Source organism: Plecotus auritus (assembly GCF_963455305.1).
Source record: "Plecotus auritus genome assembly, chromosome: 6".
In the NCBI taxonomy this organism is placed as follows: Eukaryota; Metazoa; Chordata; class Mammalia; order Chiroptera; family Vespertilionidae; genus Plecotus; species Plecotus auritus.
Genome location: NC_137773.1, coordinates 54,185,712 through 54,213,096, shown reverse-complemented (window position 1 = coordinate 54,213,096; position 27,385 = coordinate 54,185,712). Strand labels below are relative to the sequence as shown.

At 38.3% G+C, this 27,385-nt stretch overlaps 1 protein-coding gene across 1 annotated transcript; it reads right to left on the bottom strand.

Annotated features, from left to right (window-relative positions):
• Positions 1 to 217: 217 nt before the first annotated feature.
• Positions 218 to 27,385, bottom strand: USP38 (ubiquitin specific peptidase 38). Its single transcript, XM_080672717.1, has 10 exons — positions 26,175 to 27,385; positions 24,092 to 24,227; positions 21,373 to 21,502; positions 16,907 to 17,008; positions 12,945 to 13,103; positions 11,225 to 11,418; positions 8,606 to 8,699; positions 7,617 to 7,723; positions 4,856 to 6,215; positions 218 to 2,253 (listed from the first exon to the last, which is right to left on the bottom strand). Exons 1-10 carry the CDS (start codon positions 26,854 to 26,856, stop codon positions 2,092 to 2,094), a joined length of 3,126 nt encoding a protein of 1,041 aa, XP_080528843.1. The 5' UTR covers positions 26,857 to 27,385; the 3' UTR covers positions 218 to 2,091.

The following is a 27,385-nucleotide window of genomic DNA, read 5'->3' as shown; positions in this document are numbered from 1 at the left end:
CCTGAGGAATAAGTAGATCATAGCAATCTTTAGTATTAGCTTATTTAAGTTCAGTTGGGTGGGTTTTTTAATGAGGCTTCTGGTTACCCTAGTTCCAAGTCTTCCATAGACATAACACTTTAAATTTAGCAAATAATGCTACTATATTTTTTATCTTAAAAGGAAGTTTTTAATTTCAAGTCTTTGGTATTAAAATTAAGTTATCAGAATAGTTTTAGTATTACATACCTAGAATTTTATTTTTTTATCAGTTTAAAAATTCAATACATATTACCATGACATAAAATCCTTAAATGACTTGATATTCATAGATAGAACTGTGTATTGGTCTAATTGTTTTTTAGGAAGTTTCTAGAAGCAGCTGGGTCCAATATCAATCCTCCAATTATTAAATGACTACCAATTTCAGTGAATGCTGAGACTGATATAACTTCATTATAAGTCATTATCTAATCTTTGGATAAGTGAGCACATAGGATAACTTAGAAATTTACCATCAGGACAAGAAGAAGCCCACAGGAAAGGAAGTGCAATTAAAAAACCTCCTGGTTCATTCATTTATAAGGAAGAGAAATCTTGATTAATACTGTAAAGAATTTCCAGTTGCTAACTAATCCAGTTTTCCCAATCTTCCTGGCGACTGGAAATAGGTTAGAAGTGGGAGGTAGTGAGTGGAATGAAGATGAGAAGTGTGTGTTTAATCACTACCATTAAAAGCATGGGAAAAAGATAAACCCCCAAACACCAAAGAACATTCTTTTCTTAAAATGTTTTCAAAATAAATGAGACCAATCTCCAGAACAATGTACAGCCATGGATAAGTTAACACCTTTAGGAAGGGGGACAATGGGATAACTCTTGAACACTGTATAATCAAGACTCAGGAGAACTGACTTGTTTCCGTTTCCTGGCAGAAGGAAATGTGAAATGGTAGGAGCTGACATTTTAGCATATCTGAAATGATGGAATAGAAACAATGGTGCAAAACACCACTTAAATGAAAAAGAAAACCAAAGGTACAACTCTAAATGTATGTGCTCAATGTTTAATATTCTGATTAAGTAACAAAATCAAAAAAGTCTTTTTTACTTGACTAGGTTTATTTTCTATGAATTCTTCTTCTAAGAGTTAAAAACAATCACACTCATTGGTTTAGAACCATCAGATTTTTACTTCAGGAAAATCTAATAATACCTTTCAAAAAAGTTACAATTTAATTGTTAGCACAAAAAAATCACTCCCTAACATTTCATTTTAAAAAAGCTTTCCCCCAGCCAAAGATTCCTATTTTTGAATTACAGTACTGCAAGGCACATACAGAACTCACCTCCTTCAAAACACACAGAAGAGGAACTCCCTGAAATAGAATTTTTAAATCCCTAAACAATAGAAATAATACAAAGTTAGCAATTTGTAGGCAAAAATGTTGCTCCTATAGGATCGTGCACTTTTTCTTAAAATCAATTCATCATGTATGTATAAATAATTCCTTTAAAAACATTTGTACTTAAAATGCAGGTAGTGATGCTGAAGACAGCATTAAACAAGCCTGACAAGTACAATACCTTGATAAATTTTATGTTATTGCCTTCATTAGAGACCCTTATCATCTCTCATATTTTCAAAGATTTAAATTTAATAATGGGATAACTACACAGGAAATAAGGGATTTTCTTCTTTTCAAACAATATTTCCTTCACCTCTAACATAATTCTTTTATGAAGGATGCTAAATGAATTAAAATTTTTGTTCAGTAAAACTGAGGATAGGAGCATTTAAATGCTTCTACTAAATTTAATGCAGCTTAATTAGGGACCAGGTATATATTTTCCTTAGAAAATTTTTGGTCAAGCATGTCTAACCATAAAAGCAAATGGAATTTTTAAGAGGTAGATTTTTTCCCCATGATGCATTTTGTTAATAAATGTATTGTCAAGAAAATAAAAACAAGCACTGAGTGTGTTTTCTTAAAGTATAAGGGTCTAATGAAAAGAAAAATAGAAGATAGCTATGATACTTATTACAGTCTGACATTTTAACAGTCAAAGTATCGGGTGTTTTGTGACCAGTGCATTTTGGATTCTCTCAGGATCAAAATACGAGTCTGCTGACTGTATTAAATCCTCCTCCACCCCCTCCACCAGTTGGTCCACAGCTTCCTGGTGGGTCATTGTCATCAAATCCATTTGGCCGAAATGAACAGGAGGCAGAGGCAGCTTGTAGGGCCCGGGCTCGAGCATTCAACTCTTGTTCCTAAAATTAAAAATAATTTTAACAAAGTCATAATCCTAAATACAATGGATGGATATATCACCTGTATAAATATTTTAAAGCTGCCTTAATCCTTAATAAGCATTCTTCAAATCTTAGTAACTTTAAAAATACTGACTACATTAATTCTTTCCAAATCTTACTACAGTAAAGTACATAATCACAGGTGGAGCAAACTTGATAGAGAAGAAAATCTTGGTGTAAGTCTACAGAATGACAGATCCAAAAGACTGTTTCAGTATCAGACTATACAGAGGAGGAAACTGAAGCCCACAGTCCAAAACTTTCTCTATATTTCAGTTCATTTCCAACAACTTTCAAAATACAGTAATACCCATCAGTACGTAAGAACAAATTTTTTTTCTAATATACAGTATGCAGAATTAAAGATTATGACAATGGATTATCTACTCTCTAACAATTTTGTAAGTGGGTGATTACAATAAAAAGTACAAATAATGAAAGAAAGCTGGATTTTTAATACCCTTTCCTTAGAGTATTTCTCAGTAAGTAAAACATCTCAAAACACTGCTAAGGAAAATGGAGCCTATCTTCTTACAGTAACACTGAAAACTTTTCTCTACTAGACCATTAACAATTTTATCAGGAATTATATTCACTATGTGCTAGACACATATTAGGTGCTCAATAAATATTAATGATCTCAGGTTAGAACACTATTTGATACTTATCCACAAAAGGAGAAAAAGTGAATATGGCAAATTCATTTGGCAAGTTCTAAAACTCAGCTCTAAAAACTGGCACCAACTCCTTGGAAGAAGATGTAAACTACTCTGGCATGTGCCCATTTTTCTGGGAAAGGGCCTACACCTTTCAAATGAGGTCAATGTCACTCACCCAGGTCTAAAAGCCACCTGTGGTAGCAAAACCCTTAACCTGTTAGGCATAATCATCCTCAAGAACTTTCAAAATACAGTTAACATTAATAACAATAACTGTACTATATCCAAATTTAGCTTAAAGCCCAGTTACGTTGCTCCATCTGGCATGGTAGTATTATTTTATATATTTTGCTTTAAACAACTTACCAATCTGAGATTGAAGATGAAACTTAGAATTGCACAACACTGAAAAGCTGAATGAAAGCACATAACCCTCTCCCATTATAGGGACAATTAAACAATAATGAATGGTGCTCAAATATTGTATAGTCAGGGGTAAATGGCAAGACAGAGAAAATCATTTAGAGCTAGGCTGCAATATAAGTCGTTATTATAGTTTTAAGAGTTTTTGGCATTCCTATCACAGAAATTAGAGTAGTTTCTCATCTTTTCAAAATCCATGTCCCTCCTTTGATAAATATTTCACTCAATCACTGCTATATAAATAATATACATATTTCCAAAAATCAAGATTGCACTGGGTCATATTTTCTGTATTTTATATTATAGAAAATTTCTACTTCAACCTAACCCTCTTACCCTCACCCCACCTCTTTAATCTTTAAGAATCGTGATGCTTAACATCCAGTGCTTATTTGCTATCTAGGCAGGACATGGTTGAATACATTATATTCTCTGGATTATAAGCCTTCTGACTGGATGTGAGAATCTTGTTTGTAAATCAGTTCTAACAAATACTCTAGAGTTTCTAATTTTTTCTGAAAAATGTATTGTTTTTGTCACTCTAGTACATTGCATACTCCTTTAAGAATGTATCATGTATCTTTAAGTATTTTATAACACAGTAAATTTCAAAACTTTTTGAGAATTCCTTCTAAAAATCAGTACTATAGTGGTCCATTTTTTCTCTTATACTATCTGTACCTTTTAGTTTTGGGAGCGTCAAACACAAAAGTTTTAGAAATTGATTTAAGCTCATAAAATCACTTGGATTATCCAGTTAATACACTTACAACTTCACATGTAATTTACTGTTGGTCCTTTATATTAATAGCTACTTGGCAGGCTTCAAAGAAAAATATTTTGAGCAAGATCTTTATTAACTTTAAAGTAATAAAATCACTAACTCCTTGCAAAAAGTGTATTTATAAATTCAGCTTATATGAAACCTTTATTCCATGACTTTTCTTTACTAATTATTTTTTTTCTCCTTGGTTTTATTGCTCAGATCCTTAAGTAATACAAATATCCTGTCTTTATATTTTCTAGCTTTTTTTTATTTTATCTACCTGAATGTCAAGAAATAGCCCTTAAAATACTTACACAAAGGTCTAAAAGGAATAAACACCCAATTTAGCAGCTGTTTCCCCTGGTAGGTGGGACTAAAGGGAAGAGGGGAGATACTACCATTTTATTAAACTCTATATTTTTGCCTGGAGTATTTTATAATAATCACATCTTTTATAATTAAAAACAGGTAAGGTCTTCTATATTGCATCTAACTTCAACTTTTCATAATTCATACCTTTAGAAAGTAAGACAACTTGATTATATAGGTTGAACTCATTTCATATAAACCCAGACTCAAATTTCAGAATTATCACTCTGTAAATTCCTTGGAAAATGTAGACGCTGGATTTCAAAGTTAGGGTGCTCATTAAACTACCTGTCAATTGTTTAACTATTTTCCACAAATGATGAAGCTTATATTTCCAACTTACCTGTAAATATAGTTTATTGTCTTTTGTTATAGCATCCATAAGTTCTTTCTGTAGAGGTGGGTCTCCGTTTACCCAGAGTCCACTGGTTGAATTATTACCACTCAAACCATTAGTGCTGCTCTGTTTTCTATACAAAAGCACATAGGCTGTGTCCTTTGGAAATCTACTCGTAATTTTCTGGACTGACTGAAACGAAGTAAACGTCACTCTGCTGTCATTAAATAAAAACCATTCTTTTGACATTTCCTTATTTTCTAAATCCTGTTCAATAACTGCACTAGGACTATCTCTTGCTAGTAAATGACTCTGGGAGGAAGCTAATGCCAGAGTTTCAGACTGGTGGCACATCTGGTATGAGGACTCTGTACCCGTGATGTTTCTGGCATAAGAGTAGTAATGCCCACTTTCAGAGGATATACCAGAGTGAACGACAACAGAACTTAATAGATAGGGCACCAAAATGGGACAGCAAGCTTCTTCAGTCCCAGAAGGCTTTAATTTTTTAGCTAGGTTTTCACTAATATCAGTGAAGTCAACATCTATAGACCAACTTTCTGACAATGAAGAGAAAGAAGTAGTTCTTTTAACTGGCAACTCCAAAACCAGTGGCAGTGACACATTGTCTAAAATTTTTCTTCTCACGTGATACTTCTGATCATATGAAAATCTCAGGAGAGTAAGAATAAGGTATTCAGGTTCCTCCGTGATTTGCATAGTTTTCTCGGCATTCTGCAAAGAGGCACAGTTTTCACAATAATACTGGTTGTCTCCAGTAAGAATCTCTGGAGCCAAAAAATAATTTAGTAAGTCAGTTACTGAAGGTGTGGCTTCACCTCCCGGCTTCTGAGGTACATCTTTATTAACAAAAATCTTACTAGATTCACTAGGGACAGAAGTGTTTTCAGTACAGCAAAATTCATCAGGGGGGCTGCCTACCATTCTTTCATTCATAACTGAATCATAGACAAAGGTAGCCGCTGCTGGATTATAAATTCCTGGTTCTTCTGAAGGATCAGGACAGGCTCGCAGTAGACCACCATCCGGTGTACTGAGCGATGATGCTGGATCTTGAAAAGACAAGCTGTCCATAGAAGAGGAAGGACAAAAGGCAAGGGAGAGATCTGTAAAGGCTTCCACCTTTTGTGAGGTACTCCTGCAGTTCAAACAACGTATGTGAGTTCGTAGTTTTCCTCCAAACATTTTTTCTATCAAAGTCTTCTCACCATCATTTGTGTAAGGGGTCTCTGTCAGTACAGCTGCCTTACTGGCTACTTCCTGTAAAGAAGTTTCAATGCATCCCAGACTTTCAGAAGGCTTGTGTGAGGACTGAAGTTTCAAGATTTTTTCTTCTTCATGGAGCCTGCAGGAGAGTATATCATTACACAGCTACTTCACTTACATTTAAATGTCATTTCTATTACAAAATATTGGTGGTTTATAAAGACAGGCCAATTATTTTTATCAAATATATCATGTTTAACTTTAAAAAGCAAGTTTCTCCTCTTCTAATCAAGAGAAATTCTGAATAGTTTGACAATGTAGATTAGAAGAGAAGCTACAGGCTATTTGGACACTGTATTTCATTACACTTTCTTTATACTACTATTTTATAGCACTTATTACGTTACAGTCAATTGCATGTTCTCATTAACTGTCTTATTTCTTTGTCTGCCTGGAGTCTCATACAAAGCCTGGCACAAGAAACCACTTAACATATCCTCAGCTGAATGGAAGGAAGGCTGCGTATGTTGAGCTCAACTTGCTTCACTAGTCATTCACCTAACAGAAGGGAGGCAGACAGGAAGATATACGATAATAGGCTTTATTAACTAAGTGCTAAGGAGGCAATAAAATATACCAAAGCCACACAATTATGAATCGGTCCAAAGGAGCAGCTTTTACATTTCTTTGGTCTCAGGATCCCTTTGTACTCTTAAAAATAATTGAGGAGCCTAAGAGCTTTCATTTATGTGGTTATACCTATCCAAAACTGAGATTAAAAGTAATAATCTATATTGAAAAACGATAACAAACCCATTACTTATTAATATAAATAACTGTTTTCCTGAAAAATAGTTATATTTCATACAACAAAAAAATTTAGTGAGTACAATGGCCCTATTTTACATTTTGCATATATTTCAAGTATTTGGCTTAATAGAAGACAGCTGGATCCTCATGTCTGCTCTGTATTCAATCTTATGTTGTTTTGAATGAAGTATATGAAGAAAATCTGGCCTCAACTACATATACACAGATATACAGCTAGAAAAGAAAGACCCCTGAAAGTGTTTTAGGAACCCTTAGGAGTCCTCATACCACACTTTGAGAACAGCTGGTCTAAAGTAAAAAAATAAAAAACAACCAAAAAAACCTCAAATTAATCATAAAAGAACACTTAAAAATATAATGCAAAAAACACTTGAAATATATATTTTAAGGCTAAAAACAATATTGTGTAGAAATAATCTGTTATGAAAGAACATAATCCAAATCATAACTTTAAAAATACTTTTTACCTAGTCCTGACTGGGTGGCTCAGTTGGTTGGAGCATCGTCCCTTAACCAAAAAGGTTGGGGGTTTGATTCCTGGTCAGGGCACATACCTGGGTTGTGAGTTTGAATCTTAGTCAGGCCACGTGTAGGAAGCAGCTGACCAATGTTTCTCTCTCACATCATCACATCAATTTCTCTTTTCTCTCCCTCCCTCTCTCTAAACATATCCTCGGGTGATGATTAAATATATATATGTACTTTTTACCTGTCTAGCAGAAACCTGAGGTATTCAGAACAGTCTTGCTGTGATCTGGGGGTAAACCATGGAGGTCTGGAAGCCTCAAAGAATATCCGAGGTGCATATGCTTCTCTCTTTTGATATCAGTAGAGAAAATACAAGAAAATGATTCTCACACCATGAACTAAAAACTGAAATCTTACTATATGTTGAATAAAGATAACTTTTAAAAATTACATTGAGCTTAACCTTTACTCTAAGCTGTCAAACATGTGGGCAAATAAACTAGTTGGAAATAGATTTAGATAACCATTAGTCGTAACTTCTCATTCTATAGATGAGATTTAAGATCTAGAGCAGGGGTGGGGAATGTCCAGCCCGAGGGCCATATAAGGCCTGTGAAATCATTTGGTCTGGCCCTGACAAGGCATTAGGGGTGAGTTAATTAAGTGTTTGACCAAATACACCAGGCTAATTTTTAAGCTGATAATTTTGTTTGGCCTGCAAATGATGTTATAAATATCCAAATGGCCCTTGGCAGAAAAAAGGTTCCCCACCCCTGATCTAGAGAGACTGTGTGACTTGCTCAAGGTCAGAGATTATATCAGGGATTAGACCAGGTCACATCTCACTCTTGGGTCCACAAAATTGTTTTAATTGTTTACTACTGTGAAAATCTACCAATTCAGTATCTATAAACTATTAAAACGCATTTTAAAAGGGTTCTTTATGAGATTTTATTTATTAAGTAGAAAATAATTACAATAATGGGTCAGCATAATATTCATCTACAAAAATGGAAAGTAGGAGAAATAAATAAAAAAACTTAAGGGTATATCCTGATTTTAGGCAGTATCTTTTTAACATTTCTAAGTAGATCTGTTATGCTGGGTGAGATATATATTTTTTCATCAATTAAAAAGGGCTTACCAAGTTTGGTATAATGTGAAATTTAAAGAATATTATCATAATAACATGAATATTAACATATACACACTACTCACACTTACACTCACCTGTGTATGAGCCAAAAAGGCAAAAAGATGCTGTAATTTTTTCATTAATGAATTGCACCCATTTAGATTTAAAGATAATACTTGTCTCCTGAAACTGAAAGAGAATAAAATATAATGATTTTCATATAGATGTGTACATAAATATGCATTTTTTAAAAGCTAAAAGGAAGTTAGTTCAGGAACTTACCTTCAAAGTAAAAGTTCACTTACCAATGGCCTCTTACCTAGCAAAGTTACTAATGACAATGTAGTGAAGAAGGAAGGGGAGAATGATGGTACCTAAGCACTTACTGTGTGGCCTGGTAATGACCTATATGTACTGTCACATACCATTCCTATTTTCTGGATCAGCAAGTAGAAATAGATTAAACTATTAATTAATACCCTAAATAAGCAACTTTTAAATTCTTTCAAGTCTGCATGAAATAAGTAATATCCTGCCATTAAAAGATCCTATAAAGTTAGAGTGATTTAAAAATGGTAGTATAGGAACAATTGGGGGAAAAAATGGAGTTAAATAAGATTTTACATCATTACAAGTCCACTTGGCGTATTGAGCTAAATGTGAACATAAAACTACTCAAGTATTTTAAAAAAAAAGAGAGGAAAAAGGCTTCCTAAAATTCAGGCACTGAAAAATAGCAGAAGTAATTACATAAAATGATAAATTGCAAGTAAAACACTGCAAATTTGAATTGCACTGAGTAGAAGAATGTAACAAAGAATTATCATCCAGATTATATAGAAATCAATATGAAAGTTCAAATACTGTAGCCTTTCTGGAGACATGTGGCATGTCCTATTCAAAGAATACCTCTCACAGGCATATGGGCTGAGAGATTCATTATGAGCAAAACAAGCTATTAATAGTCACCAATAGGAGTAAGGTTGAGTGAATTATGGCAGATACTTTACTGAGAACAACACAGTTCTGTCTCTGTCCTAACATGGGGATATTCCCAACTCAAACCATTAAAAGGTAAAAATAAAAGCAAGCAGCTAGAAAATACATAAATAAGATTCTCTATATTTTTTTTATTGTTGACACTATTATAGATGTCCCCCATTTCCCTCCCGCCTTTGTCCACATGCATTTGTTTTTATATTAGATAAAATTTCTTAACTACAAAAAAGGTCTAGAACACTGCACATAAAACTTAAATTATCTTTGGGAATGGGAATGCCTGATTTTTTTAAAAATTAAAATTATACAGTTTTATGTACTTTTACATTCAATTTTTTTAAAAACCATAAAGATTTCACATATTGCCAAAGACATAAAATATGCTGTTTGCCTATTCTGAGATGGAATTATTATTGGCCACTGTACAATAGATGAGCTGTTTGAACTGCTATTGCCAGTTATAAATGAATTAGGTTACTCTGCTTTCTCTATCATCTGTAAAGTAAGATGGCTGGACGAGATGACCTCTGGTGGTGAGATACGGTTTCTTTCAGGTTTATGCCTAGTATCACTTGTGTCTAAGCAAACCCGAAAACAAAAGAAAACACTAAACCAAACAAAAAACACCTTAGTTTTTGAGTGTACACATGTACTTTGGAGTTAGGAAATCAAATAAAGCTAACTCTTCATCTTTTACTTTATGATTTCTCTAGGCAGGCATAAAAAGACCTGGAACTCAACATGTATATATCTTTAGTCAAGTTCCATGAATCTCTGTTGGTGCTGAAGAGAAAAATTCAACCATGTTTTTGCCTTTAGGAAAAATTTATTATTAGTTTGTACCTTTACAGATAGCATTCACATAGCTAACAACCTCTGGTTTCCTATTTGCTTGGCTGTAAAAGCAATGAATTTAAAAGTAAACCTGTAAGAGGGCAAAGGAGCAAGTCTGTTTACACATCTGTTCAGTATTAATCAAGTTGGGGTGGGAAGCAGAGCTTAAATTTCTTTAGCAGCAACAAATAAGTTATTGATCTGATAAACAGCAAAATATCTACAGACAGAAAAAACTAAATAGGACCCCCTCTAAAGATATACTGATTAAAAAAAACTTACTACTATCCTAGCCTATTTAGCTCAGTGGATAGAACATCGGCCTAAGGACCAAAGGGTCCTGGGTTCAATTCTGGTCAAAGGGACGTGCCTCGGTTGCAGGCTCCTCCCCAGCCCGGGCCCTGGTCAGGGCTCATGCAGGAGGCAACCAATCGATGTGTTTCTCTCACTTCAATATTTCTGTCTTTCCCTCTGTCTTCCACTCTCTCTAAAAATCAATAGAAAAATATCCTCAGGTCAGGATTAATAAAATAAAATAAAATAAAAGTTCACCACCTTACAGGATTATAACAAATTAGTATTTGAGGACACAAACTCTTAGGCATAAACTCAACCAATCACTCTGTTACAATAATAACTATCAAGTCGGTGTAATTCACAAGATTCTAAATGTAATACATAATATAAATATAAAGTAGAATTAACTTGTTAATATTTTAATAGTACCTTTTTATTTCTGAATAAGGCAATTGTATGAAAATATTAATATTTCTGCCATTTATAAGAAATAATATGAAGACAATCTTACCATTTTGCATTTCATCATCATGCATCAATTTCTACAGTTAAAATGAAATAAAAATCTTCAAATTTAAACTCACTCTGTGGCCATAAACAATGCTTGTATAACACTGTTCATATAACACGTATTTCCTAGATTAATAAGACCAGTTTTCCCAGTTTCAGATTTTCCAGAAAGTCTAGACAAGCAAGATGCTAAAGCGTCAGATTGAGAAGTCCAGGCACTTTGATTGAGAATCAATTTAATCTTCTCCTCACTGGGCTTAGGTAAGTCCTGTAGAACATAAAGAAGAAAAAGAAATTTAAAAATATACACTATTCTTGTTATTAAATTAACACCATAAATATTCTCCCATTAATACTTAACCTTTTTCCCCTCCCACTTAGTTTTGATAGTACTTGACCAATCGTCAAAAAAAATTAAATCATACTATATGCAAAAATAATTGTGTCCTAAAATAAATTAAAATCTTCAAAGGGAAAGTTTATCAAGCCGAGGAATACTAAAAAAACCCCACACACAACAGGAATTCAAGTCACATTTGAACTACTCATGTTTCCTACTTATCAGAGAAATGTTTTAAAAATAAAACTGAGATCACAGAATATACTGTAGCACTATTAAAAGGCTATAGAATAAGGACCTAAATTAGCACGCAATTCAATAATCTAAATCATTTTCTTTTATATTATGTAGTCAAAAAAAAAAAATCTCCTTTTCATTCACTACCAATACCCAGTATTAACCTTATAAATAAAGTCTCAAAGTAATCATGATGAAAAATGTTTAACCATATTGAAAATTATTATAAAATACAGATTATTCTTACCTGCTTTGTGATTTATGAGATAATATTTTAAGAGTAAGTGATTTCAAACATGAGTAGAGCATTGGAGAATAAGAACAGTTGGTAAAATCATTAAGGCTTTTTGAACTGCTATTATCATCTGGTACTTATACCTTAGAGAACAAATAATTTCTGAAGGAATTTTAATTTCCTGATTTTTTGGCGCTATTAGAAAGTGCTTCCTGGGTTCAGAGTAAGACCCTTGCTTCTTCTGAGCTTATTTCAGTCAATAGAATTTTCAACACGTAAAGCATAACTAGCTTTCATCTATAGACATAGTGACATCATAGAGAGAGATTAACACTATCAAATCCATGACAACTCCTATACATAAAGACATTTACTTCTACAAGTGTCAAATGTTAAACCAATGGTACACATTAACAGTGCTGTGTTCTGGGTTCAACCAATATCATTTTGATTTAACTATATAGTAAAATGTTTTTTTATTCATTTCAGATACAGAAGATAATGAGACCTTATATTCTATTTCAGACCTCAAAAAGAAATATCAATAGAACTGATTTATAATAATTTCTGATTAAGTCTGACTGAGGAAAGTTCTCTAATTCTTTTGCTACTCCCTGATTATGCAATAAGTTTACTAAGAGAAAAGTATGCTTATTGTGACCCATTCTTCAAAACAGAGAATTAGTGGTTTTTATATCGAACATGTATACAAACTGAAAAAACAAGGCAAGTTCACAAATAGTTCAAGTAAAGATTCTATGAAATATGGACATCCATGAACAGTCCATAGCTAAAATGGAATAGAAAAACAGCAAAGAAACCAAAGTTAAATTTTCTTTAATGAACCCCAATTTTAACGAAATTTTTCAAATAAAAAGCTATTACCATAAGGTAATAAAATGATTAGCTGGTTATCATCAAACATGCATCTATCACATCACGGGCTGCAGATCCACAAATACTTTTGCAACTATTATCATACCTTTATTGCTTCCAGAATGGGTTCGTAGAGATCTGGAAATCCAGAGTAGTGATACATCATACAGTGTATCAATTCTGTTAACTGTACTAAAAAGGCTGTACTGGAAGGCAGACCATCACTTCTGAGGGAGTGAACCAAATTAACCACATGAGGAACAATCTGAAAAGAAAGGAAGACAAATATTCCTCAATCAATACAAATTGGCAACAAATTCTCTGGCCTACAAATAGAATTCAATTGTTACACAATCAGCAAATAACTTTCCATATGTTCAGCTACATACTTTTTCTAAAAAAAATTGAGAAGTAAAAAATTTCTGGAATATCAAGGTAAATTTAGTTTTCAAAGTCACATGATTTTAATTCCATATAAGACCCCTATCTTCATCCTTATTCTCCATCCAAAATGCAAACTAAAGTCCTAGTCACTGCAGTCTAAAAAATGCCTTCAGTTGAAAAATGTTAGGAACAAACTTAAAAGATACACCTAGAATTAGCATAAGAGCTCCATCTAGTGTGAATTTTAGAACTCTTACTTGGAAGAATTATACACACTTTGTATATTAAAGTTTATTTCAAGAAAAGTCTTCAAAATACCTTTTGCATGTATCTAAAATTACAGCTCAGGCTACAGGATTACCTTTCATTTAGATAAGCACAGGGATGATGTCAGATGTTAGTATGGTGATCCTTACAAAATGACACCCATTCCCCCTCTTAAAATAAAGGGAATCCGAAACTATTATTTTAAAAGACTGGGGTTAAAAATAAAAGGGAAATCTCAAATACTTATTGCTCATAAACATTTAGAAAACTCTTAGTGTTATAAGCACAATAATGTTATTTCATTATAAAATTAGACTAAAAGTTAATACAGAACTAATCATATTTTAAGAGGTTATTAATAAAATAAACTATTTTGCAGAAATGGCTCAATCCATTAGTACAGTGCTATACTTGTTCCAACTAAATAATTGTAATCTGATATTAGATATTTACACTTCATATGTAAAAGTATCTTATGTTTTATTTGTAGAACATTTTTCGGATTGCTAACTAGTAATGAAAGTGAAGTTATAGCTTTAAAGTCTTATCATCAAATAGCATTAATAACAATTATAGTAATATCCCAATCAACTCCCTTTCCTTTCTGCTAAAGAGAATAACCATATTCTTAAATTAACACCACTATTCCTATTCTGCTCTGTCTGGTTTACACTTATGCTTGAGGTCTTAAATCACATTTTAGCTTTTGTACTACTTTCTTTAATCTTCATCAAAGGTATTATTCTGGTCAGGAAACTACCAGCTTCTAATGATTTCACTCTACTGTATCACCTTTTCATTTCTAAGCAAATCTGAATTAGAATTTTACTGCATACCTATCAGATACTCTCTTGCTAAAATAATCAGAAGTCTAAATTTATTTTGTTTCTTCGGAGGTGAAGGGGAGAGAGAAATGGAAAAGGAGAAAATTATAAAAATGATTATTTAATTTACAATTCCAAATACTCCAGTATAAATTTAGGCTTTGTAATCAAGTAATAAAGTTGTCTACTATTATGTCCTATATAATCAAAATGATCACTGACACAGAAATAAGACTAAGTTCTTAAAAGGCATTTAGATATATGTCCATGCAGGCTATTACCTTCCTTCTTATTTTTCTTTTTAAATTCTCATCTGAGGATATGTTTTATTGATTTTTATAGAGAGAAGAAGGGAGAGAAACATCAAACATTGCCTCCTATATGTGCCCCAATCAGGGTTTGGACCCACAACCTTTTGCTGTCCAGCCAGGACTGATTCTTTCTTTTTTTAAAAATTGATTTCAGAGAGGGAGAGAGATGGCAGAGAATCATTGATGATGACAGAGAATCATTGATCGACTGCCTCCTGCACACCCCCTACTGGGGATCGAGCCCACAACCTGGAATTGAGCCCGTGACCCTTTAGTCTGCAGGCCAATGCTCTATCCACTGAGCCAAACCAGCTAGGGTGCTGGTTGATTCTTGCATATGCCTTGACTGTGTATCGAACCCGCAACCTTGGCATATCAGGACAATACAGTAGTTTAACTACTGGCCCTAGCTGGTTTGGCTCAGTGGATAGAGCGTCAGCCTTCGGACTGAAAGGTCCCAGGTTCGATTCCAATCAAGGGCACATGCCCGGGTTGCAGGCTGGATTCCCAGTGGTGGGTGTGCAGGAGGCAGCCAATCAGTGATTCTCTCATCATTGATGTTTCTATCTCTTTCTCCCTCTCCCTTCCTCTCAATAAATATATATATATTTTAAAAAAAGAATAGTTTAACTACTGATATATGTGGCCAGGTCATATTTTTTACTCCATTTAATTTTTTTTCCCACTTATAAAAAGCACATGAAAACCAATTTGGTTCATATTAACACACATAATATTAATGTTGGTTTGCTCTAAAATACTTTAAACATATAATGAATAATGATGCTGGTGATTCCAGATTATTGCTCATACTTAACAACTCCTAACCTGAGTCCTTTGCTGAGTTATTTAGAGTTATAGGTGATTTAACTACCACATGACCCACTACTAGATGTCCAAGCTAATTTTAGTTGAGTAGGAGGTCAGGCTATCCCGACTACACAGGCAGTAATTAGGTCTTTGTTTTTAAGTTTTACTAAGTCAGACCACAATTTAATTTCAGATCTAACTAATTTATATATATATATAAAAGGCTAAGCGACCATCGCAACCAAAACAACCAAACAGACGACCAAACAGGCTGTGTGGGGCGACCAGGCTGGCAGGGGGGTTAGTGAGGGATGACCAAATGACTGAGCAGCAGGCTGTATGGGGCTACCATGCCAGCAGGGGGTGCAGTAAGGGGTGACCAGGCCGGCGGGGGGGTACAGTTGGGGGCGGCCAGGCTGGCAGGGGGTTAGTACGGGGCAACCAAATGACTGAGCAGCAGGCTGTATGGGGCTACCATGCTAACAGGGAGTGCAGTAAGGGGTGACCAGGCTGGTGGGGGGGTGCAGTTGGGGGCGACCAGGCCAGCAGGGGTAGGCAGTTGGGGGTGACTATGCCTGCAGGGGGGACAGTTGGGGGTGACCAGGCCAGCAGGGGGGCAGTTAGGTGCAATCAGGCAGGCAGGCAGGTAAGCAGTTAGGAGCCAGTGGTTCTGGATTGTGAGAGGGATGTCTGACTGCCGGTTTAGGCCCAAACCAGCAGTTGGACATCCCCTGAGGGGTCCCGGATTGGAGAGGGTGCAGGCTGGGCTGAAGGGACCCGCCCCCTCATGTGCACAAATTTTGTGCACTGGGCCTCTAGTCCTTAAATAAATGATTTCATATTTACTTACTTCAACAAGGCAAATAATTCAAAGGCAACCATTTATTATTTCAACTACTTTTTCTTTTTCAGAGAGATTAAGGAATGTGTGTATGCTCTATGAGAAGAGTAATAAACCTTAGAATGGATGATTATGTTATGTTAGAGATTCTCCTTATTGGAAATTTTGAAAATAATGCCCCCCCCCCCGCCACCCCTCTCAAATGGCATACACATGATTGTGCCTGAAGCCAGGGACAAATAATTGATGTTTTTTTTCCTTGGGAGACTTTGCTAGCATATTTACTATATTAGCTCAAGTTTGCGTTAACAAACTGATATAAGGTTATTGATTTAATGATCAAGCCCAACAATTAGGGCAATTAACTGCTGAAATAACTCATCCTAAGTGATTTACATACATTGCTGTTTTGTGGTGACAAATGGAAACGTTTGGGAGAAATACTAAACATTCTGAAAATAGATTCTTTGGAGGGAAATCGCATAATCTCAAATTTCTAAAAAATCATAAAGCTGTAAGTAAATAGATTTAAGACTAATGTACGATCTTTTCACTATATACAAATGTGACTCAATATTAAACTAAAATTTTAAGATAAGGTTTTCAACGTAGAAACCTTGTCATAACTTACCAAATGGAATGCCTCTGGAGAATGCTGAAAACTAAGCAGCATGTGAGAAAGAACTGCAAGAGCACCAGGCCTCACAAGAGGAAACCGAAGTCGATTAAAAACCTTCAAAAAAAGACAAGACATCCATCTACAGAGTTTGTAAGAAAGCCATTAACCCAATCAGTAGTTTATTTTCCTAGGACCAAAAATTATTTATGTGAATATCCCCCTTTCTGGAAGGTTCTATCATACCATATGTTGCCTTATTAAACATTGAGAGGGAGAAAGTTGGAAAGTAACATGACAGAGATCAAGGGAATGTAATGGCCTAAGCAACTCTTAATCTCCCGGATCAAATGAAAATCTGTCAAATCAAGTTTTTAGATGATAACTTCCTGGTCCATTATTCAATTCATTTGACAAATATTTATTGTCACTAGAGGGTGGGTAGGGACAATAAAAAGTAAGATGAAGATAAGTGATATGAAAACAGGGTATGATAAATAGGAAATGCTGAGTGGCAAAGGGTCTGGTATTTTATATAGGGTATTTTTTAAAATGCCTCATGAAAAACGTGACATCTGACTATTAAAAACTGAAAGATGCCCTAGCCATTTTGGCTCTGTGGATAGAGCGTCGGCCTGCGGACTGAAAGGTCCCAGGTTCGATTCCAGTCAAGGGCACATACCTGGGTTATAGGCTCGATCCCCAATTTATATAGGGTATTTTTAAAAATGCCTCATGAAAAGCACCATTTTCATGAGGCATTTTTAAAAATACCCTATCCTATCTAATAAAAGAGTAATATGCAAATTGAGAGTACATCCGCTACACCCACAAGCCATGCCCACAAGCCAATCAGGAGCAAATATGCAAATAAACCCAACCAAGATGGCTACAGCCACAGAGAGCAGGAGGGAGGCTTGGGTTTCCCCGGCAATGGAGGAAGCCAAGCTTTCCGCCTGCCCTTGCCGGCCTAGGCCTCCACTCAAGGCTACAAAGTTTCAATGATAGGAGACACATAAATCCAAACAGAAATGGTGGCAGCCACAGAGCTGGAAAGAGCAGGAGACTAGGGTTGCCCGCAGCGATGGAGGAAGCCAAGCTTCTGCAGCCCTGGCCGGCCCAGGCCTCGCTTAAGGCTACAAAGTTTCAATTATAGAAGATACATAAATCCCAACAGAAAAGGCTGCCACCACGGAGCAAGCAGAAGGCTTGGCTCCACTCCAGGCTACAAAGTTTCAATTGTAGAAGATAAATAAACCCCAGATACCAGGGCCTCCGCTTGGGTCACCAGGGGGCGTGGCCGGCCTGCAAACCACCACAGGCCCCTCACCCAGGCCGCCTCATGCCACAAGGGAACCCCCACCCTTATCCGGGACACCCTTCAGGGCAAACCAGCTGGCCCCCACCCATGCACCAGGCCTCTATCCTACCTATAAAAGAGTAATATGCAGATTGACCATCACTCCAACACACAAGATGGCTGCCCCCATGTGGTCAAAGATCCTGCCCCCATGTGGACACAAGATGGCCACCACAAGATGGCCAGCAGGGGAGGGCAGTTGGGAGGGACCAGGCCTGCAAGGGAGGGCAGTTGGGGGCGATCAAGCCTGCAGGGGAGGGCAGTAGGGGGCGATCAAGCCTGCAGGGGAGGGCAGTTAGGGGCGACCAAGCCTGCAGGGAAAGGCAGTTGGGAGGGACCCAGGCCTGCAGGGGAGAGCAGCTGGGGGGGACCAGGCCTGCAGGGAAGGACAGTTAGGGGTGACCAGGCCTGCAGGGGAGGGCAGTTGGGGGGGACCCAGGCCTGCAGGGGAGAGCAGTTGGGGGGGACCAGGCCTGCAGGGGAGGGCAGTTAGGGGTGACCAGGCCTGCAGGGGAGGGCAGTTAGGGAAAAACAGGCTGGCAGGGGAGCAGTTAGGCATCAATCAGGCTGGCAGGGGAGTGGTTAGGGGGTGATCAGGCTGGCAGGCAGAAGCGGTTAGGGGCAATCAGGAAGGCAGGCAGGTGAGCAGTTGGGAGCCAGCAGTCCTGGATTGTGAGAGGGATGTCCTACTGCCCGTTTAGGCCCGATCCCACAGGCCTAAACGGGCAGTTGGACATTCCTCGAGGGGTCCCAGATTGGAGAGGGTGCAGGCGGGCTGAGGGACAACCCCCGCCCCCCGTGTACAAATTTCGTGCACCAGGCCTCTAGTATAAAATACCAGACCCTTTTGCCACTCAGCATTTCCTATTTATCATGCAGGAGGCAGCCAGTAAATGATTCTCATCATTGATGTTTCTCCCTCTCTCTCTCTCTCTTCCTTCCTCTCTGAAATCAATAAAAATGTATTAAAATAACAAACAAAACTGAAGGAAATGAGAGTAAACCTGATGGATAATCTGGAAGAAGAGCATAGTAAGCAGGGCAAAGGCTCAGCACCTCGAGGTCCTCCACCCTTGTGTACTAAAGCTATAGCAAGGAGGGCAGTGTAAAGCACAGACGCTGAGGCAATACAATGGGAGACTGGATAAAGAGAAGCAGCTGTGAGCCAGATTAAGTAGAACCTATGTGACACCTGTAGCAGACGAAGGGCAGGGGCAGGGAAGCTACTGCAGTCATTCTAGAAAGGGATGATGATTTTGGACCAGGGTGGTAGCGATGTGACTAGTTAAAAGTGGTTGCATTCTGGATGTTTTTTAAAGATGGAAGTAATAGGGTTTAGGATATGGGCTCAGAGAGACTGAAGAGACACAAGGATAGCTTCAAGGTTTTTGGCAATAGAAGGAGATGGAGTGGCCATTTGAGATAGGGAAGACCAGGTCTGGGAGGGAAAAATCAAGGGTTAGACTGTGAATAAGTTGTATTTGAGATCTAAGTATAGACAACTGGATAGATGAATATTGAGCTCATGGAAGAATAATGGACTAGAAATATTAAACCTGGCAGTCATTAACTTAGGAATGTGCCAAGTATGGGTGGAGTAGAAAGCAGATCAAAGATGAAACTCTAAGGCACTCTAAACTTAGAAAGATAAACTATAGAAGACTGAGATACCAGTCAACTAGGACAAAAACCAGGAGAGTATAATGTCCTGGAAACTAAGTGAGGAAAGTGTTTCAAGAGGGAGTGATTAACTGTGTCAATACTGCCGAGAGGTCAAATGAGAGGAGGCCTGAGAAATAACTCCTAGGTTTAGCAACTTTGGAAAGCACTGGTGTCAGAGATAGTTTTGGCAGAATCTTATCTAATAAAGAGTATGCTAATTGACCCTCACACCGTCACAAAAGATGGCGGCACCCACAGCCAATAAGGAGGGAATATGCTAATTGACTGCCCCACCCTCAAAAATGGCGGCGCCCACAGCCACAAGATGGCGGCGCCCAGTCCCCTCAGCCCCGCCAGGGCAGCAGGTGTGCGGCAAGGCCGGCCTTGCTGCGCGCCTGCCTCCGGAGTCCCCCCAGTCCCTTCAGCCCCCCAGCCGCCCAGGGCCGGCCCGAGGCACAGGCAAGCCTTGGCTGGTGGCTGCCCAGCCGCCCAGGGCCACCTGAGGCTCAGGTAACCAGGGCTGGCCGAGGCTTGCGCTGCCAGCAGTGGCAGCAGCAGAGGTGCTATGGGGCGATGCCTTCCCCTGATCGCTGGGTCGCCTCTCGCCCCTGAGGGCTACTGGACTGTGAGGGGCAGGCTGGGCTGAGGGACCTCCCACTCCAGTGCATGAATTTTCATGCGCCAGGCCTCTAGCAATCTTAATAAAGCTTGATTAGTTCAATTCAAGGGAAAATAAGAGAAACAGGTTTTCATATTAAATATCTGAAAACAGCAAATTACTTAAGTTACCTACACTTAAATAGCATTTTAATTTTTTATAGCCTATTCAAAATTATTATCTGAAACAAAACCAAACAAGAACATACTCAAAATTAGATGCTTTAAAGGGGACAACCCAAAGATAAAAAGATTGATTATATAAGTTCATACATCCTAATCCTATATAACAAAAGCGTAATATGCTAAGTGTCTGGTTGTCCATTCAACCAATCAAAGCATAATATGCTAATGATATGCTAAGGCTGCTCAACCGCTCACTATGACGTGCACTGACCACCAGGGGGCAGATGCTCCAACCAGTAGGTTAGCTTGCTGCTGGGGTCCGACCGATCGGGACTGAGCAAGACAGGCCAGACATGCCCTCAAGCCCTCCTGCGGTCTCTCCCCGGCTGGTCAACCTCCTGCGTCCCTCCTGGCAGGCTGGCCCTGATAGACCCCGATCGGGACTGGGCGAGATGGGGCTGGATAATGCCCTGGAGCCCTACCGCGGTCTCTCCCCAGCTCCAATCATGCACCGGTGGGATCCCTTAGCCTGGTCTATGCCCTCTCGCAATCCGGGATCCCTTGAGGGGGGTCGCAGAGCCAGTTTTGGCCTGATCTCGCAGGCCAGGCTGAGGGACCCCACTGGTACACGAATTCATGCACTGGGCCTCTAGTAGACTTATATACTCCCACTTACCAGTTTTATTTTCAGTAAAGTAACATCTATCAAAATAGTAAACTTTTGGACTGCTGCCAGTCCTTTCAAGAGTGCAATCACCCATGTATCCACATGCTGAGCCAATGGCCAGGACAGCCAATCAATCATTCTGAAAATTAAAGAAAAAGAAATTATTAATATTGACAATATTTTCAACATTATTTAGAAATAACAGGTTACAGCAGATAATTACTCTCTTTGTGACTCAATATTTACTGAGCTTGCTTGTGAAAAGCACTAATCAAGATGTAGAAACGAGTATAATGGGTGCTTGTACGCAAGGAGTTTCCAATCATATAAGCTGAGATTCTTATATAACACATTTTCATAAAAAGAATTTCTGATAAACTACCATTTCACCTTAAGTTTTAAATTTATGCTACATATTGATATTAAGAATTTACTAGGCAAATTTACTCTAAAAAGAACAGTTCAAATATAGCTATCTGAACTAAGACATATAAATATAAACCAAAAATTTTCCTCTCTGGAAATATGAAATGCACTGTTAAAAACACACCTATACTTTGAATTGTGATACAGGTCTCTTCATCCTTGTTAGAATTCTACTAAACAAAGACAACAAAAGGAAACTTCAAATAGGTAAAAGAGTACTGAATGTGCAAATATCCTAAGTGGCCTCATTTTGCATTAGTGTTTTCCTTCTTGAATATCAGCCCAGTTAATTGGGAATAAAAACAAAGTAATACAGGGTTTGATGGAGATTGTCCCTAATGTTAGACATCAACCATAATGAAGACTTGTACAACTCTTGGAAAGCAATTGGGCCAAATGTTTATATTATTTGATCCAGCAATCCAATTTTGGGGATTATATAATAAGTAGTAGTGAAAAACAAATAAACAGATTTTAGTCAGAGTGATCTGGTTTAAAAATCCAATTCACCATTTATTGGCTGGGGGACCTTAAATACTTAAATTATTTAACCACTTTGTGTCTGTTTCCTTATCTAGAGAATATATGTAGACATGCTTATTTTATAGAGCTTATGTGAAGAGTAAATGAGTTAAAATATATCACTGGAAATATTCATTGTGATGCCTCTCTTCCACCAAATATTTTTTAAGGACTGACTTCTAAATTGAAATGGTTATTTTCATAACAGCTAAGTTATAACCATCAACATTAACACTAGGGTATTATCTTTATTAAGGTTTCTGCTCTTAAGATTTATTTTCCATTGGTCAGGGTGAATGCAACCCAGGTGTGTGCCCTTGACCGGGAATCGAAATGGAGACCTTTTGATGTATCTAACCAGAAACCAAGTGAGCCACACCAGTCAGGGCTGAGGCTGCTCATTGCATTTCTCTGCATTACAGAAAATGACAGTAAAATGTAAGTGCTAATATGTGGGAAAATATAGAGTATAGGGAAGTATAAGGTGGGAGTATGGTAAGAATAAACACTGCTGTCCTTTTCAATTACATTTGTAATATAAGAATAATTACTCCAGGTAGATTATGGGTTAAATAGCATTATGTAGCTAAATTAGAAATGCAATACAAAAACTGGATCACAACCTCCCATAGAAACCAGTAGGTAAAAATTAATTTCCAAATATATTTTAAAAACAAAATAAAATCATAAGATGGATATTATGGTTGTTTTGAAAGATTGAAAAATTAAGACCAGGAGTGCTGAATGGGAAGAAGTGGAATTTGCACTTGACTTAGTAAGTGGTGAAAGTCACTGTAGTTTGATCAGAAGAGTAAAATGAGTAGGTCAGGCTGACTTAGAGAAGAGAGATAAAGTCACTGCTGGCAAAAAGACCAACCAGAAGACTCTGTTGCAATGTTATGGCATGAAATGAAAATGTAAGCTATTATTACTTAGGCAATGAAGGTGAGGGACCAACCGATTTCTGATTTTACTTTCACTTGTGAAATCTGTATTTCTCTGCATCTTCCTATTTTACTTAGAAGACAACATAATTTATGATATATTCATTTCAAAAAGAAAGAAATTTTAGTGCTGTTGCAGTCACACTGCCACAAGTGTTGCTGCTAAATAGGACACAGAAGGAGTGTCTTTGTGGACATGGAGGAGATAAAAAGTGTTTCTTAAAAGTAAATGAACAATGAGAACTTTACATAAAGACTTGGAACTCAACCACATATAAATGAGAATTGATAAAGTGATAATAAAGGGAAAAGTAAATAAAAAGAAGTAATATGAAGAAGATCCTAATAGTTTGGTACCACAGGACTAGCTATTGAATAATAAGAAAATAAAAATAAGAAAAAAAACCCCACATTTTAAACAGACAAATGCTAACAGTGTATTACTCAGAAATCCTGATTGAAAGAGAAAGTAAAAGTAAATACTTAGCTAGAAGAAAAAAATAAGATCCCAGAAGGAAGAAACAGGTAACAAGAAACAATGAGCAAAGAAACTAGTAAAATACAGTAATAATCCAAAAAACTCCTGCCTGTACAATATGTGTAAATGTATGTATGTTTTTGAAAATTAAAAAGCTGAAATAAAAATGGATTTGTGAATTACTGGGATGCCTGTCAAGCCTATAGTAAGGTAAACAATTAATTTGGAAAATCTTTATATATTTGATTCCATGATTTCAGTTTTAAACATCTAAGTTTTTCATTATTGACAAAAATGCAACAAAATATCTCCTCCTCCCAAATCTACAGTTACCATCTATAGTGTCATGAAGAAGTACCTGCAAAAAGCTTGGGTCATACTTGCATCTTTGACATTTGGATCCGTAGTAAGGCTCCTGATGAGAACTGTAATCATCTGAAGAGGAATATGCTGCACAAGGCTTGCCAATGCTACAGAAGGTTCAAATGATGAATCTATTTTTTTTTAATTAAAAAGAAAAAGGGATATGGCAAGAAGGTTCAAGTGAAGTATTGAGAGAGAACAATTAACAACAAAAAAAGTAATTGCAGCAAAGGTGTTAATCAGAAAACAGTTGTCAAGCTCAACCTCATGGGTACTCGTAACATAAAAGTAATGTTACATTACAGAAATTAGAGATTAAGAATTACAATGATTGTTCATTCTATAGACAGAAGTACTGCAATATAGAAACTATTGCCATATTGGGTCCATGAGTTACTTTATTTTCTTGCATTTTTTAATATTGTCTTTGTCGAGCTAAAATATTCATTTAAAATGCAGAAATGTAAGATTTAATTCCCAGGTTAGATTGTCCAAAATAACTTATAGCTATTAATTACAGTAGTCTGCAAAGTGTTCTAAGGACGATATTTAAAAATCTCTTAAAGCCCTAGCTGGTTTGGCTCAGTGGATAGAGCATTGGCCTGTGGATTGAAGGGTCCCAGGTTCGATTCCAGTCAAGGACACATGCCCAGGTTGAGGGCTTGATCCCCCATAAGGGGCGTCCAGGAGCAGCCGATCAATGATTCTTTCTCATCATTTATGTTTCCATCTCTCTCTCTCCCTGTCCCTTCCTCTCTGAAATCAATAAATTTAAAAAATATATATCTTAAAGAAGTGGAAATTTGGGGAGAGGGGAACTTTACTTAAACCATATAAAAATTAAGCAAATCCAAGGTGAGCATCTTTATTGCTACAGTTGAAAAAGTTCTGGGGAAATATAACAACTCTAGCAACACAGGCAATACAAGAAAGATTACCATTAAAAAAAAATAAACCAATTCAGATCCTGCAAATACAAAGTTGGTAATTCTTTTGTAAATTTATTTAATTCATCAGAATGCATGGAGCTTGTTAAAACGCTACTCTTCTGGTTCTCAAGATAAAGGAGGACACCTCCATCACAAGTTCAATTTCCAACAATAGCCAGGGAGAATGGTTGTACCAAGTAGAGAGGAACTGAACATGATTTTGGAAGTACTGTCCCACAACCTACAGAGCTAGAAGCTCCAAGTTCAGGTAAAATTCCTGGATGACAAAGCATTTTCTTGCTAAGTGTCACTTGACCCCTCCCTGCTTTCTAAGGATGCAGTTCATGGGCTATTGTCCAAGTGAAAAAACACCCATTAGGTCCTCAGATTCTTTCCCTTCCCTCAATCTCTCTCAGGAACACTATTGTAGACAGAAAATGTCAATACTCAAAAAACTACAGTTAACTGGGATAAGCCAGTAATAAAACAAACTGCACAGACCATGAATTTTAAAAAATGGGAAAATCAAAAAACAGGGGACCCAGGCTGGTGAGGCTCAGTGGTTGAACATAGATCTAAGAACCAGGAGGTCAAGGTTTGATTCCCAGTCAGGGCAGATGCCCAGGTTGCAGGCTCCATCCCCAGTAGGGGGCGTGCAGGAGTTAACCAATCAATGATTCTCTCATCATTGATGTTTCTCTCTACCCCTTTCCCTTCCTCCCTGAAATCATAAAAAAAAAGGGGGGGTACTCATGATAAGAAAATAATAGGGTTACAGTTCAATAATAATATGGTAAACATTTTTAGGCTACCATTAGTCGCTAATGAATAGAAGCTTTATTTAGTAGCTGTCATCCTCAAAGCATTTCATAACTAGAGCAGAGGCTGGGTAATTAAGCAACTTGTTTAGTGCCAATGGTCTTAGACCTTGAAGTTCTCAATGTTTAAAATAAAAACACGGCCTGCTTTTTAAGGTAGAAACGGCATCCTGAATAGGATAGTGGATGGGAATAACATTTTGGATGAGGCACTAAGAATTGTTCTCCATTAACAATATTTTCAGGGTAGGGAAGCAAACATGGTGTGTGTATGTGGGTGAGACAGACTGAATTTCCAAGGGAGATTTTGTTGGGATACAATAACCCTTACCTGTGGAAGAGATGCTTGCAAAAATTTCTTGCAGGGAAGGCAGCAATGTGGAGGGCTCGGCCTTCCAGATGTTCTGCAGCAAGTTGCTCACTTTTGTCACCTGAGCGACATATTCCCGCAGCTCTTTCTCTTGGGTGGACTGGCACTGGAAGTGGCCTATTGTTCGAACCAGCTGTTGACAGAAGGTGATGGACAATTTCCCCTTGGGGATGCACTGCACGAAGTCGCTCAGGAGGTCGCTCAGCCGGGCACACAGCGGCGGCTCCGGCCTCTCACACACCAGCCGTAGCACCTCCACCTGCAGCAGGCTGAAGAGGTCCAGCACCGAGGGGCAGCTCATGATGAGCTTCAGGCCGTTGTGGATGTAGTCCAGGATGGCTACATCCTTCCTGTCCAGCGAATGGTAGCCCTGCTGAAGGAGGCCCAACACGAGCGTCTTGTTGAAGAAGGACTCGAACTCGGGGCGGTGGTACCGCGCGTAGGCCTCCAGCACCTGGTGCCCCACCTGCCGCTGAAAGGGATCCTGGCCCTCCAAGATGAGCCGGGTGGTCAGGTCAAACATGGCCTGGCACTGCGCCTCGTCCTGCCAGTGCTCAGCCGATTCCACCACCTTCCGCACGATCACCCGCTTCACCGGAAGCGGGTAGGAAGAACTCACCAGACCCTCCAGGATCTTGTCCATGGTCGTCACGCTGCAAGACCGAGGGGTAGGGAGCGGGAGGAGTCAGCCCCGAGGTGGGGCGGGAGGACCCCCGGGGGGAGGTAAACTTGGAGCGCAGCAGCAGCGGGATCGACCACCGCCACCGCCGCCTCAGCAGCCACATTTATCGGGCAGGGGGGCCCATGCAAGCGTGGGCGGGAGTTGGCAAGCGTGGGGCGCGTGAGAACCAGCACCGCCCGCGGCGGGCCTAGGGAGCCGGAGGCCCGCACGCCGCCGCCGCCGCCCCGGGTCCGCGGTCCTTCTCAGCATCAGCTCGGAGGCGCCAGCGGAGGCCCCCCCGGCAGCGGCGGGCTCTTAGGACGCGGGGTTGAGAGCCGGTAGGTGGAGGAAGCGCGCCTCCGCGTCACGGGACAGGTGTGGACGTTCGGGCTCCAGCAGGTATTGAGACGAGACGGGCCCTGGGTTGAGCCTGGAGCCGCTGTCACCGAGGGTGCCGCCTGACCAGCCGGGAAGCGAAGGCGAACACCCTTCACCCGGATTCAGAAGGTCC